This window comes from Canis aureus, chromosome 18, assembly GCF_053574225.1.
Source record: "Canis aureus isolate CA01 chromosome 18, VMU_Caureus_v.1.0, whole genome shotgun sequence".
NCBI lineage: Eukaryota > Metazoa > Chordata > Mammalia > Carnivora > Canidae > Canis > Canis aureus.
In genome coordinates this window covers 54,736,901-54,752,739 of record NC_135628.1, presented here as the reverse complement: position 1 = coordinate 54,752,739, position 15,839 = coordinate 54,736,901, and the positions used below count along the sequence as shown (strand labels likewise).

At 40.5% G+C, this 15,839-nt stretch overlaps 1 protein-coding gene across 2 annotated transcripts in view; it reads left to right on the top strand.

Annotated features, from left to right (window-relative positions):
- Window positions 1-356: 356 nt before the first annotated feature.
- Window positions 357-15,839, top strand: part of COPG2 (coat protein complex I subunit gamma 2) — a 115,019-nt gene continuing 99,536 nt past the window's right edge. Inside the window, exons 1-4 of one of the 2 annotated variants that reach the window (XM_077857352.1) lie at window positions 357-499; window positions 1,742-1,794; window positions 2,362-2,442; window positions 5,582-5,653. In XM_077857352.1, the coding sequence (XP_077713478.1) occupies window positions 463-499; window positions 1,742-1,794; window positions 2,362-2,442; window positions 5,582-5,653 (243 nt within the window). In that variant the 5' untranslated portion in view covers window positions 357-462. Of the gene's footprint in view, window positions 500-1,741; window positions 1,795-1,990; window positions 2,232-2,361; window positions 2,443-5,581; window positions 5,654-15,839 lie in introns of those variants that run through there. The other variant, XM_077857353.1, reaches the window with a different exon arrangement.

The following is a 15,839-nucleotide window of genomic DNA, read 5'->3' as shown; positions in this document are numbered from 1 at the left end:
CCCCCCCGCCCCGCGCCCCCCCGTGGGCCCCCGCCCCGCGCCCCCCCCGCCCCGCGCCCCCCCGTGGGCCCCCGCCCCGCGCCCCCCCCGCCCCGCGCCCCCCCGTGGGCCCCCGCCCCGCGCCCCCCCCGCCCCGCGCCCCCCCGTGGGCCCCCGCCCCGCGCCCCCCCCGCCCCGCGCCCCACCGTGGGCCCCCGCCCCGCCCCGCAGGGGCCGCGACGCACCCGGGGGCCCAGCGCCGGCCCCGCCTCCGCGCGGCTGCGGGCGGGGCGAGGGCGTGGCCGCGGCCCCGGGGGACGGGCGCGGCCGCCACAGCCGGGAGGGCGGGCCTTCTCCCCGAGTGACGGGACGGCGACCCAACCGGCGCCGGGGCGCGGGGCCGGCCTTCCTGCAGCCTCTTCCGCTCGCGGCTGCGGCGCCTGGACGGTTGCGGTGGGTCTGGGCGCTGGGAAGTCGTCCAAGATGATTAAAAAATTCGACAAGAAGGACGAGGAGTCTGGTACGCGCTGGGCTGCCGACGCCCACCCTCGGCCGCGGGGCCCCTTCCCCGCCCGCCGCCACCTGCTCCCGGGGGCCGCGGACCCGCAGGCGTGGGCGCCCGGTGCGCCAGGGGGCCGGAGCTGGAGCCCGCCCCTCCCTCTCTCCCTCCCTCCCTCCCTCCGCCGGCCCCGCTCGGCTCCGCTCGGCCCCGCTCGGCCCCGCTCGGCTCCGCTCGGCTGCAGCCCGGGGCCTGCCCCTAGCCCCTCCCCCGGCCTCGGAGCCTCCCCTCGGGTCGCGCGCCCCGCGCCCGCCCCCGCCCCCGCGCCCGCCCCCGGGCGCAGCCCCTCGGAGCCGCCTCCGCCTCCGCCTCCGCCTCCGCCGCGCCGCGGGGGGGGGGGGGTGTGCTCCAGGCCGAGGAGGCGGGCCCGCGGCGCGGCGAGGGGCGGGTGCGCGCGCGCTGGGGGCGCCGGAGGTGGTCCGCCGGGACCGTGTGTGCGCGTGTGTGTGCGCGTGTGTGTGCGCGTGTGTGTGCGCGTGTGTGTGCGCGCGCGCGTGTATGAACCTGGAAGCGCCTTGGCCCTTCCAGCCTGCCCGAGGACCTTAGCTGTGTCCGCCTCCCAGGGGATTACGACTGGCCCACGGTACCGAGGATGCTCGAGTGGCGTTCTCGAGACCCAACTTTGATCCAGAGCGAGTGGGGAAGATGCCAAGCCACCTAAAAACACCGCCCCCCCGCCCAACCCCCCAACTCCCAAAGCACAAGCCCTCAGTGTTTGGTTCGGCTCTCCCATGGTGTGGAGGACGTTTGGGTTTAGTAAATCTCCATGGCCCCTTCCAGCTTGACAGCATTCTTGGCTATAAACTCTTTTCTGCCTCGAAGTAATTGTTGGAAACATGGAAGATAGCGCTTGTCTTTCAGGGAAATCCAAAAGGGTCCTACCACAGTCTCATTAATCTTAGCTGTGTGAACATAACATAGGCTCGCAACAGTCCCATAAAAAGAGGACAAGGAAAGAAGACACTCTTTTTGGGCAGGGATCGTGCAAAAGAGAAGTGCAAGATCCTCAGTAACTAGCAACGACAGCTAGTACCAGAATCCATATGATTTTATTCAGTTCATATGTGTATTAGTAACGCTTGTCACTGTGCTATCCAAGTGGTCGCTTCATCTAGGTGAGATATCCCAAGCATTCAGTACCCTTCTGTAGACAGTAAGTTTGTCTTGGACAGCTATTGAAGACATTTTTTGTTTATGATATAGGTAGTGGCTCCAATCCTTTTCGGCATCTGGAGAAGAGTGCTGTCTTACAGGAGGTATGACTTGGAAGTATATTGTGTTCTTTCTTTCTATTCCATTTTGGAATGGTGGGCAGAGAGCCTCCGGAATATGATGACCCGAAATAAGAATTGAAGGATGTAATAATTGTGTTCGGAAAATACAGACCTGAGGGAAGAGGAAGAGGGGTTAACTTACCATAGGAGGGTCTACAGCTTACAGAAACGCAAAACTGTGTAGACACTCTGCCACATGTTGATAATTTTAAGTAAAATGCCAAAGAGATGTTTAGCACAAGGTTACTGAAGGAAGTTAAAGATATTAAGCTAATTATATTCAGATGATATAGATAAATATTACGATTCTTAACACACATAACGCCCATAAAGTTGAAGTACTAGATGTAAGGGAAGGAGTTAGTATAGACGGAATATAAAGACCAAAGTGTATCGTATACTGTGATAAATTGAAAACTGTAAGCAACTAACATTATGTGGATGTTGTGATCAAAATATGTAATAGTCTATTTGATTAAAGTTGATCTTTTGTAATATGATAGAAATGACAGAAAACATGCTGTTTAAAAATGTTTTTCGTTCCCACAGGCTCGCATATTCAATGAAACACCCATCAATCCAAGAAGATGTTTGCATATTCTTACAAAGATTCTTTACTTACTGAACCAAGTAAGCTATTTTGATTTTCCTCAGATTTGTTTCCTGGAAAAGAAATACATAACATTCAGTGAAGTACTTTTTGGAAAGTATAGTTAATTTCTTAAAATTCACTCAATTTAAAAGTATATAGTGTTTGATTAAGGTGATGATATGTAAAACTTCTTGAGGACAAGGATTATGACATATATTTCTGTTTTATTCATGAGGTACTAGACCAGCTAAGCACATAATAGATTGTCAACATTGATTTGAATTTAACAAGTATTAATGTTAAAACATGTTTAGATTTGTTCAGCGGTCTTTATGTCCCTCCAAAAATACAGTACAAAATCTTGGACAAATCCCAGATATTTTACTTTTTTTTGAAGGGGGGAGGAGTATAATAGTGATGTTTTTCAAGCTTTGATTTTAATGCTTAGGTTTTATATTTATTATTCCTACTGTACCATGCCAGGTGATATGATTCTGAGCTTAACCATTTTGGGCCTTAATGTCCTAGAAAAGGACTATAGAAAATATATTGAGGATTATGATAATACCTGTTTTATAGAGTTGTAATGATTCCACAAGATAATGAACGTAAAGCTCTGAGAATAATCCTGGATGTACACATTCAGGAGTAGTTTTCATTCAGTCATTCGGCAGATATTTATAATACACCTACTGATTCTTTTTTAAAAAGATTTTATTTATTTATTCAAGACAGACACAGAGAGAGAGAGAGAGAGAGAGAGAGAGAGGCAGAGCGAGACGCAGAGACACAGGCAGAGGGAGAAGCAGGCTCCATGCAGGGAGACCGACATGGGACTCAATCCCGGGTCTCCAGGATCATACCCCTGGCTGAGGCGGTGCCAAACCGCTGGGCCATCGGGGCTGCCCACACCTGTTGATTCTAATGCACTGTTTTAGGCACTGGGGATATAGCAGATAAAAATCACCAAAACTATTTGCCCTGATGAAACATAGATTCTGCTTGTTATTACTGTTATTTTATTTTTCTTGTGTTTTTGATTGTTTTGTTTCAGACTAAAAAAATTTCATGGAATGTCTAGGACCTTAAAAAATATGAATTTGTTTTTCAGATTCACACACACATGTACACACAAATACACATACATATATACTTCAGGTGGTTAATATATGGTGTTAAGAAGACTGTGGTTCCTACTTGAATTTCATGAGAATATCTTATTTTTACTTTATTTTGCAAATGGAGTCTGAGCAACAAGTTAATTTTTTTTTTTTAAGATTTTATTTATTTATTCATGAGAGACAGAGAGAGAGAGAGAGAGAGAGAGGCAGAGACACAGGCAGAGGGAGAAGCAGCCTCCATGCAGGAAGCCCGACATGGGACTCGATCCTGGGTCTCCAGGATCACACCCTGGACTGAAGGCATCGATAAACTGCTGAGCCACCTGGGCTGCTCAACAAGTTACTCTTACATAAAATATATTCTTGTACAAACATCATATCCTTCTGTGGTACCATATTAGAAACATTTAAGGCAAAGTCAGTTTGATTTAATTTTTCATAGCACACAATGTGTCCAAGTTGGCTAAATCCATTACACAAGCCTAGTTTTGAGTAGTTGAAGGTGTGCTGAATAGCCTATACTTTTGTATTGACTAGTACTTCTTTGATGAGCAGCTCATGTTGAAACATTTCATTATCTTGATAAGGAAATTACCAGTATAATCTGATAAATAAACACAGTCAGCTACATAAACAGGTTTGGGAACCTTAGTTTTACCTTTGGCCTAATTCTTGGTATTGCTTTATGGAAAAATACTTTTACATTTCTGTCACAGCAACCTACTCGTATATTCTGAATTTCAAGTCTAAAAGTCGGAACTTAGGGTTTACTGCTGTGACTAAAAGGCGCATGGACTTCTGTCTATTCACTAAGTATTTATGAGAGAAGTCTCTTGCGGATGAGCATGTTGAGCACTCTGATTTAAGTAATTGTGAATTCTTATATTTTGTCTTTCATCTTCAGCTTTTAAAGCTGTTCATCAAAAAAAATTTTTTTAAAGATTATATTTATTTATTCATGATAGACATAGAAAGAGAGAGGCAGAGACACAGGCAGAGGGAGAAGCAGGCTCCATGCTGGGAGCCTGATGTGGGACTCGATCCCGGGACTCCAGGATCGCGCCCTGGGCCAAAGGCAGGTGCTAAACCGCTGAGCCACCCGGGGATCCCCAAAATTTGTTTATTCTTATACCCATGACAGATAGATTGAAAACTAGTTATATTCCATGTGAGATCTGAAGCCCTGAAAAGTGATTGAGCCTAATGCATTATGAAGATTGCTTTTAATGAAATTAAATATTGAAATGTTTTGTTTTGAAATATTTGAAAATATTTGAAATTTGAAATATTAAATGGCCTCAGGTGGTCTGTAATCTGGAATTTTTTGACTGTGAGTGAAATAGGTTATCTAACATCTTGCTACTTAAAAAAATGGCATTCCGAGACCAGCAGCATTTGTATCACCGGGAGCGAGTTAGAAATGCAGAATTTTAGGCTTCACCCAGAGCTACTGAAGCAAGATTCTGTACTTTGGCAAGATCCTCAGGTGATTTATTTAAATATATTAAAGTTCTGATCCAAGGTATCTTCCAAAGCCTTGCTTTTATATAACTAATCTGGTTCATGCCCTTTCAGTTGGTCCCTTTGTTTTTGTTTTTTGGATTTGTAATATATAGTTCTTCACAACGTAATATTTGTTGTACTACAGTATGTCAGGCTTTGTGCTGGGCATTAGATTATAGGAATATAAAAGGTGTGATCTCTGCTTGTATGCAGTGTAGTAATAACATGCCATTCTGATTAGGAACTCAACTTGCTACTACTTTCTACCTCTTTGTAAATTGTGGTTCTCTACCTGCTAAAAGGTTAGAGACTACTATTCCAGAGCTTTTTATAACATGGTGTGTGATACTGAATTATTTCAAATAAGGAGTGGACAAAATGGCCATGCAGGTTTATAAATTAAAAACCAGAAAAATAGCTTAGAGGCAGAATGTTTACAAAGAATTTTCTTGTCAAGTTCTAAAAGATTTTTGCAGAAATAAAGAGAAAGTCCTTAATATACTTTTTTTTTTTTTTTTTTTTAAGTTTAAGAAATTGTTTAAATTTTCCCTAGGGGGAACACTTTGGAACTATGGAAGCCACAGAAGCCTTCTTTGCAATGACTCGATTGTTTCAATCTAATGATGTAAGTATATTTTATTCTTTTAGACTGGAAAAGCTCCTTTTATTATTTTACCTTGGGGAACTTAAGAGTGTTCCAAATTAGAAAAGGTTGCTTGAAATATTTAAAATTATATAAACATTATTTGTCTTCATAAAATTTTTTTTTAAATTTTTATTTATTTATGATAGTCACAGAGAGAGAGAGAGAGAGAGAGGCAGAGACACAGGCAGAGGGAGAAGCAGGCTCCATGCACCGGGAGCCCGATGTGGGATTCGATCCCGGGTCTCCAGGATCGCGCCCTGGGCCAAAGGCAGGCGCTAAACCGCTGCGCCACCCAGGGATCCCTGTCTTCATAAAATTTTTAAGTGTTCATTAAAGTCTGTATGAATATGAAAGATTGACAGATAACAGCACAAAGCTGTTCCTTCACAGATCTCATGCAGTCATAAAAGCTGTTCATATCCAGCTTGTGGCATGCCATTGTGAAAGTGGACTGGTGTGGAAGTCAGTGGACGTAGCTACCACATCTCTAAGTTCCTAGTCAAGTTTCTGGTGGGCCTGGGGTTGCTGTTAGCAGGGCTGGCTGGTGAGAAGAACAGTCAGATGCAGAGTGGGAAAGAGGACATGGAGTAGGAAAAAAGAAGAGTAAGGACAAACTAAAGCTGCCAGCACCTCTGCATTTATTTCTCACTGCCTTAAGACACCCTGACTTTCAGAACATAATGGCTGCTGCTTTACTTCTGTTTTCTCTCTCTCTTTTTTTTTTTTTTTTCTCTCTTTTTTAATTTAATTTATTTCTTCATGAGAGAGACAGAGAGAGGCAGGGACATAGGCAGAGGGAGAAGCAGGCTCCCTGCAGGGATCCCTTGTGGGACTTGCTCCCAGGCCCCCAGGATCACAACCTGACCCAAAGGCAGATACTCAACTACTGAGCTACCCAGGCACCCTACTTCTGTTTTCTAAATGCGGTGCGTTTCTCTTTTGCCCAGCTCTAGCTCAGAACCTACAGGGAAGGGAGTTCTGGGAGATAGACTTCTCAGCTTTCTGTTGACATAAATTGTCCAAATCTTGCAGTATTTTTGGTATGTACCACATATCTTCACAGGCCACGTTTTGTGCCCAACCCCCAGGAACTTCTAGGATTTGTGTGTAGTTATATGTTTGGATAATGATAAGCTTCCGGGGTCGATCTCAGGAACTCTGCAATCTCTCGTAGGGCAACTGTCTCGGTGAGGCTATAACACATTCTTGAGGCAAAGGGAGACTGATTTCCTTAGAGAATGAAGAGCTGCTTCTACTTTCAGAGGAGGCTTGGGGAATTTAGAGGGTTTAAGGTACTCAGTTTCATCAGAATCTGCCTGTATATCCCCATCCCAATTTTCAGGGTCCCAGTCCTTCCCAATCCCAAGGTCTCCCTTTAATCCAAGATGCTCCACAGGGTGTCTATGGAATTTTCATTGTCTTTCAGCCACATGGAGGGTTTGCTTTTCAGAATTCACAGCCTTGCGTCCACATGACACAGGCTTTTTATTATGGTGTTATGGAAGACTTCTAGTCCGTTACCCAGACATTGAGCTGTAAATTTAAAACTCCGTATTCATTTCTTTTACTAAGTTCTCCAGTGTTCTTAGTAGCAACTACCCCATTATATCACATTTTTACAAAATATTCTATGGCAGCAACTACTGGGTTACCCAAACCTTGTCTTTTATAGGTCCCTAATGATGCTTCTTTGCAGGTGATGATTTAAGTATTTTGCTTCTGCATGCCATGGACTACGAGTTTCTTCTTTACCACTAGAAACAGGGTCATTAATGCCTTTGATCAAATCAGAGAAGCAATTTCAGATTTCTGTTGTTAATGTCCTGTTTCCCTTTAATCACTTCCTGTACCAGAAATTCAGAGTTCAATCAGGAAGGCAGAACCACTGTGATTATTATAGGTTTATGTATTAGAAGAGTGAGACTAGAAAGCCAGGCATTTCAGGCTGCTGGAGTAGGGAGAAGGACTATTATAAAAGTTATGGAAGGCTGTCGCCTCTTTGTGGTTCTGTGGCTCTGTGAGTTTGCGGGCCAAAGTGCTGTTGCTCAGAGGGCTGGCGGCTGGAAAGAAGAGCTGGCCAATGGAACAGGGAAGAGGATGCAGAGCAGGGAAGAATCAGAATGAGGACAAACTAGAAGCCTCTAGCACAGGGGTTGTCTTAAGAAAATAATGCATGCAATAGTCTTCCAGAAAATGGATTGGGGAAATGTAGGTTGTTGGACAGTACGAATGACCCCTTGGAGTTAGTGGTCATGAATTGAAGGTATTACGTGGTAGCAGAGTGAATGTTTTTCTCCTGCTACAGGCTTCAGGTTGCGGTGTGGAATGGTTAGAGATTAGATTTAATCAGGGTTAGGGTTTTGCCAGGTTAGTAAGCAGAGGGAAAAGCAAGGAAGTTGAGTGACTGAAATATTAACTATGGAATCTGGTTAGGAGGCAAGTAAGGACGGGGACTGTTTGGGACAGTAAAAAGTTGATCGAATTGATGGATTGTAGATCCTGATGGCCTGAAAGGGCTGCTGGAGTTGGGAGTGGTGGCTAGAGAGAGAAATACCTGGAAGTGGAAAAATGAAAATAATGATACTGTTAATTGTTGGGGATGATAGTAGAAGTAGGTGATTGCAGAAGGAAGGAGAACAGGACCATTGGAGAAGAGGCCAATTCTACCCAGTGGTTAGAGTTTTAGAAATATGGTCTGGATGAATATTGAAGTCACCCATAATTATTACTGGGATAATATTGAAGATAGCGATGGTGAACAAGGTACTAATTTTTTTTTTTTTTTTTTTTTTAAGGGAAGTAACCAGAGGTCTAGATATATAGCCAGGAGTGGTGGCAGGTGATGCAACCTCAAGGCATAAGCTTTAAAGGCAGAAATTTTTAGGGGTGAACAAGGTACAGTGAGAAAGGCAGTATAGAGATTTTGAACAGGTAGTGAGCTTCCCCACATTCAGGTCTAGTGGATGAGGGTTGAAGGAGAGACACAGCAACCAATGGGAGGGCTGTGAGGGGGTGGTTCTCAGGGAGGAGCCAGGTTTCAATTAGAGACAAGATGGGGACTTTAGGAGAAGAGTTAAGGATATAAGAGATTTTGCTGATGAAAGTGCCAGAAAACATGGTGGAGGGTTGGGGAATTGATAAGGATGGAAAATAGATTAAGTGCTGTTCCCAGCTGTATGGCAAAAAGTGTCCAGGTGATGAATAATGACCACGGTATTTTAGGTTGTTTGTAGTGACAGGAAAATAACCATGTACAGCACACTGTGATTCATTTTGATGATCACTTAGGCAGAATATGGAATTAAGGGTGTATTTTTTGGGGGGTAAGAAAGGGAGGTGGGGATTTTGCTGGTAGCATGTGGAGCTTCTTCCTTTAGCAGAGGGTAATTACTATCTTGATATTGGTAACCTCCTACAAAGGTTTACATCTATATATATTGCATATATTTGTATCCATAATCTATACTTAGTATAAAAATATTATCACTAAGTGTATTTTTTTATATATTTATTTTTTTGTATCACTAAGTGTATTTTTTTGTATCACTAAGTGTATATTTTTATATTTAAAAATGTAAGTGGGGGCACCTGAGTGGCTCAGTTGGTTAAGTGTCTCCTTTCTGCTCAGATCATGATCCCAGGGTCCTAGGATCGAACCCCATGTTGGGCTCCCTGCTGAACAGAGACTCTACTTATCCCTTTCCCTCTGCCCATCCCCACCCTCTACTTGTGCACTCTCTTTCTCTTTCAAATAAATAAATAAAATATTTAAAAATATGTATATAAGTGATTGGGGTACCTGGTTGTCTCAGTTGGCTAAGTGGCTGACTCTTGATTTCAGCTCACGTCATGGTCTCAGGGTCCTGGGATTGAGCCCTGTGTCAGGCTCCATGCTGAGTGCAGATTCTGCTTGAGGATTCTCTCTCCCTCTTCCTCTGCCCCTCCCCCCATTCTCTCTCTCTTTCTCTCAAGTAAATAAATCTTAAAAATACATATGTGATCATATTATTATTGCAGTTTTCAAAATCAATGTTTTCAAGATTACTCTCTTGCTACACATACTTCCACTTTATTCAGTTTCGCTGCTACATGTATTCCCAGTGTGTTAGTATACAGTATTTCTATTTATTTGTCCATTCTCCCATTGGTAGATATGTGTTGCTTCTACTTCTTTGTCATTACAAATGATGTTATACATAATGCTTATGGACATGTCTTGTGCACATACTAAGAATTTTTCTGGGATAGATACCTACGACTGGAATTTCTAAATAATGCTAGTTATTTGATCTTATCAAGTTGATCTTTAACTGATCTTGTACTAATTTATACAGACATTGCTTCAAATCCTTACTTGTTCCTGATAATTTCTTATTATCAGACCTAAATGTTTGCTATTCAGAAGAATGTGAAATGGCATCTCTTTGTAGTCTTAATTTGCATTTTCATGATCATTGCTGAAATTGAAATTCTTCCTATGTATAGTGGCCATTTACTTTCTTCCTCTGTGAATTGTCTGTTCACATTCTTTGCTTATTTATATTTCTCTTCTTGACTTATAGGAAATTTTTTTTTATTTTAGTATTTACAAAAATAGCTTTACTGAGTGTAACTTATGTATAATAAAATTCACCAATTTTAAGTGTACGATTCAGTGAGTTTTGACCAGTGTATGGAGTCCTAGAACCGTCCCCTCACTCCGGATACAGAAGCCTCTCATCACTCCAGAATATGCCCCTGTATCCCTTAATTGTCTGACTCCTGTCTCAACCCCTAGCACTTAGAAGTCAGTGATCTACTTACTGATACCACAGTTTTGCATTTTCTAGAATTTCACTTAAATTTAATCATATAGTATGTAGGCTATTATGACTTTTATGTCTAGTTTCTTTCTCTGAGCTTATGGCCTTTGAGACTGATCCAAGTTTTTTGTGTGTATCAGTAGTTTCTCACTTTTATTGCTGAGTAGTGTTGCATTGTATGGAGGTAGTCTAGTTTACTTATCCATTCACAAATTAATGGATATTTGAGATGTTTCCAGCTTATGTCCATATTATGGACAAAGCTACTAAAAATATTGAAGTAGAAGTCTTTGTGTGGACCTGCTTTTATCTTCTTTGCTTAATATCTAGGAGTGGCATTGTTGAGTTCACATTTCCTTAATGATGAATGTATTAAGTAAGTATATGCTTATTTGACATCTGTATATCTTCTTTGGTGAAGTATTAGCTCAAATCTTTTACTTTTTAAAAAAAAATCATGCCACTTGTCATATTGAGTGATAAGTTGTCTTTATATTTTCTAGGTACAAGACCTTTATCAGATAGGTGTTTTATAAAAATTTCCTTCCAGCATGTGGCTTGGATTTTCATTCACTTGTACTGTTGTCTTCTCCATTAAAAAAAAAAAAAAAAAAAAAAAAAAAAAGGGCAGCCCCGGTGGCACAGCGGTTTAGTGCTGCCTGCAGCCTGGGGTGTGATCCTGGAGACCCTGGATCGAGTCCCATGTCGGGCTTCCTGCATGGAGCCTGCTTCTCCCTCTGCCTGTGTCTCTGCCTCTCTCTTGCTCTCTCTGAATGAATAAATAAATAAATCTTAAAAAAAAGTATAATTTTCATAGAATAAAGTCCTTTTTAGGGTATAGTTTTATGATTTTTGACAAATGCATATAGTAGTTATTATCACCGTTGCAATCAAGATTTAGAATGTTTCCATCACTCCAAAGAATTCCCTCCTGCCTCTACATATGATCTAACTATCCTCAGCCCCAGGCAGCCACTAATCTCTTCTTTCTGCATAGTTTTGCTTGTCTGGGAGGTCATAAAAATGATATCATACCATATAAACTCTTTTGAGTCACTTTTGTCTGTGTTATTGTTTACATGAGGGGTTTGCTTCTTTTTATTTCATTGTAGTATTCTATTTTATGGACGTACCTCAGTTTGTCTGTTTGCTGTAAGACTTGTGTGCTGAAAGTTACATACTGCTGACAGAAATTAAAGAGACCTGAATAAGGGGAGATAACCATGTTTGTGGAGCAGAAAACACAATATTGCAATGTTAATTCTCCTCAAATTGATCTTCAGATTCAACGTAATCTGAAGGATATTTGGTTTGTTACCAGGGTTTGGTGGCTATGAATAAAGTGGCTAAAAACATTCGTGTCCAAATTTTTATTTTTTATTTATTTTTTATTTTTTTGTGTCCAAATTTTTAAACATAAGTTTTTATGTCTCTTGGGTCAGTTCTTAGGAGTGAGATTGCTGCTGGGTGGTATGATAAGGTGTACACATATTTAACTCTGTAAGAAGCTGCCAATCCCTCTTCCATTTCCACCATCATTGCTGTTTGAAAGTTCTAGTGACTGCATTCTGGCTAGCTCTTGGTATTGTCTTTTTTTTGCCTTTTTAAATTTGTTTCTTTTTATTTATTTAAAAAAGATTTTATTTATTTATTTGACAGAGCACAAGCACACAAGCAGGGGGAGTGGCAGGCAGAGGGAAAGGGAGAAGCCGGCTCCCTACTGAGCAGGAAGCTCGACATGGGGTTGGATCCCAGGACCCCGGGATCATGACTGGAGCTGAAGGCAGATAGATGTGTAACCGACTGAGCCACCCAGGCGCCCTAAATTTGTTTCTTTTTAATTTTAGCCATTGACTAGCTATATAGTGGTATCTCTTTGTAGTTTTAATTTGAATTTTCCTAATGGCTAATAATCTCAAACATCTTTTTGTGTGCTTTTTTTGCTTTGTATATATCTTTCATGCTAAAGGATCTGTTTATATCTTTTTGCCCATTTTTAATAATTTGGTTGTATATTTTCATAAGTTTTGAAGTCTTTGTGTATTCTGGATACAAGTCCTTTATCAGATATATTTCCTAAATATTTTCTTCCCATCTTTGGCTTGTTTTTTCATTTTTTAGTCTTTCAGAGAACAGAAGTTTTAAATTTTGAGGAAGTTCAGTTTATCAATTTTTTTTTTCTATTGTGGATTATGCTTCTGATGTGTATTATAGAAATCTTTGCCTAACCCAGCATCACAAAGATTTTCTCCTATGCCTTTTTTCTAGGCATTTTGATCCATTTTGAATTAATTTTTGCATACGGTACAGGGTAAGGATTGGATTCCGCTTTCTCCTTTCACCATTTTCTCCTTTTTCTCCTACTTTGTTTTCTCAACAAACGGTACTGAAAAAAAAAAAAAGAAAAAAAAACGGTACTGAATAGTTGCATGTCAGTATGGATGGAGGAGGGAGGAGGTTATTGAGTTACATTGGTACACTGGAACATTCTGTTTTGTTTCATTGATCTATATCTTTATTCTTCTTCCAATATTACACTATCTTGATGACTATACCTTTGTAGTAAGTTTTAAATCTGGTAGTGCATGTGTTTCTTTGTTTTTTCCCCCTTTTTGGAAAAAGTTTGGGTATACTGGGTTCTTTGCTTTTCCATATGAATTTTAGAATCAGCTTCCAATTCTATATTTTAAAATCTGTTGAAATTTTGATGGGGATTACATTGAATCTGAAGATCGGTTTGAGAATTAACATTGTAACATTGTGTTTTTTGCTCCACAAATATGGTTCTCTCCCCTTATTCAGGTCCTTTTAATTTCTGTCAGCAGTATTTGTAGCTTTCAGCACACAAGTCTTATACATATTTTGTGAATTTATCCCTAAAGTAGTTACGATTTTTTAAAATACTATTGTATTTATATTGTTTGTAAGTAGTTTCTAGAAATTAAATTGATGTTTTGCATATTGACCTGTTTCCTGTGATTTTATTAAATTCATTTATTAGTGCTAGGAGTATTTTGGAAGATACTTTAATTTACTTTTTCCTTTTCAATCTGTATGCCTTTTATTTGTTTATCTTTCCTTACTGTCTTCTTGCACTGTTGTACACCATAAATAGAAGTGATGGTAGAGGACATCCAGGTTTTGTTCTTGACTTATGGGGAAGGTATTTAGTCTTTCACCAGTAAGTATGGTGTTAGCTCATAAGTTTTTCATAAATGGCCTTTATCAGGTTGAGGAAGTTCCATTCTATTCCTAGTTTGCTGAGATTTTGTGTGTGTGTGTATGTGTGTGTGTGAATGGGTAGTGATTTGTGTCAAATAATTTTTCTATATCCTTTGGATTATAATGGCTTTTCTTTTTCAGTATGTTAATATATTGAGGTTCATTTCTTTTTCTGGAAAATATAAAGTCTTTCATTATTGTTTGTTAAAATTTCTTAAGGATTTTTGAGTTTGTGGTCATGAAATATATTGATCTGTAGTTTTTTCTTATGAGATTTTTCTCTGGATTTTGTATTTGAGTAATGTTTGCCTTGTGGAACAAATTGAGAAGTGTTTCTTCCTTTCTTCCTCTTCTGCTTTCTGGAAGAGTTTTTGTAGAATCATTATTAATTTTTCTTGAAGTGTTTGATGGAGTTCAGTATTGAAGCTGTTTCTTTTTTTTTTTTTTCTTGAGAGGGAGGGGAGGGATGGAGGGAGAGGGCAAAAGAGAATCTCAAGCAGGCTCCACATACAGCACCTGAGGAGCCAATAAAGGGCTCCATTTCACAACCCTGAGATCATGACCTGAGCCAACGTCAAGAGTCAGACACTTGACCAACTGAGCCACCCAGGCACCCCAAAACTGTCTTCTGTATGGGAAGGTTTTTGAAAATTAACTCCATTAAAAAGAAATGGATATGGTACTAGTCAGATTATTTAGCTTCTTCAGTGGTAGTTTGTGTCTTTCAAGAAATTTGTCCATTTCATGGAAGTTGTTGAACTTTGTTTCCCTAAAACTGTTCATGATATTCTTTTATTTTTTTAGTGTTTGTAGGATCTGTAGTACTGTCCCTTTTTTCATTCTGATACTGGTAAATTGTATGTTTTCTCTTTTATTCCTGGGAAGTTTATCTGGAGCTTTATAAACTTTATTGATCTCTTCACATAACCAGCTTTTTGTTTCATTGATTTTTCTCTATTAATTGCTTTTCTCTTCCAAACTGCAAAAAAAATTGAATACTGAAAAATCAAGCCATAGAAGAGGGAAAGAAAGAAAGAAAGATCAATCAAGAAGGACAAAAATAAATCATGTAAGATGGTAGATATAGACCCAAATATATTATTATCTACATTAAATGTAAGCGAAGAACAGAAAGAATGTTTATAAAAATTTACTATATACATATGTGTGTGTGTGTATATCTATCTATCTATCTATCTATCTATCTATCTATCTATTCTGTTCTGTTTCTAGCCACGATGCAGTTAAGGGATCAGGTTTACCCTGCTACTGGAGACACCTAGAAAACCACACAAAATATATTACACAGTAGTTTTCAGACATTAGATTAACAAGTTTTCCAGGATTGTGATCTCAAGAAAAAAGAAAAACAAAGTGAGCTCTAGGATTGCATTAGCTTATTGCCCAGAGTCTGATTACAGGTATCAGGTCAGGAAGGGCACACTGAAAAGGAGCCTAGTTATCTCTCTGAGTTGAGAAAACAGAATACCAGGAAGCCAACCAAGAAAGCCGAATTTGTAGGGCAGAGTACTAGAGAGGGAAGAGGTCAGGGGAGAGGGAGAGAAGAAAGGAAGGAGGGCAGTTCCAGAAATTTGCTAAGGGGTTCTCCTTAAATCTTTGGATAAGAATTGATCTGTGCATGCATAAAAGGAAACTACCCAATGCCAAAGAAACAATCACCAGAACACAGGGCTGAGAATAGTTCCTATTCTTTACGCTTTTAAGCTTAAAAAGGCTTAAAAGCAAGCCTCAGAAGTAAAAATCTGAGTCCAGGTAACTTGTTGGTGATGAATTTGTTACAATTCATAATATCTGAAGAGTAGAGTACAATACCATGTAAAAGAATACAACAAAATCAAGCACCTAACAACATAAACTTAACAATGTAAACCATCCAATAAAAAATTATCAAGTAAGCAAAGAAGCTGGAAAATGTTATACATAACGAGAAGAAAAATGGATCAATAAACCCAAACCCAGAAATGATAGGATGATGGAAGAAGCAGATAGTGACATAATAGCGATTATATATAGAGCCTATGTGCCTAAGGATATAATAGAAAGACATAAGAATGAGGAGCAAAATGCAAGGCATCCAGAGAGACCCAAATGCACGTTCTAGAAGTTAAGGGGAAAAAAAT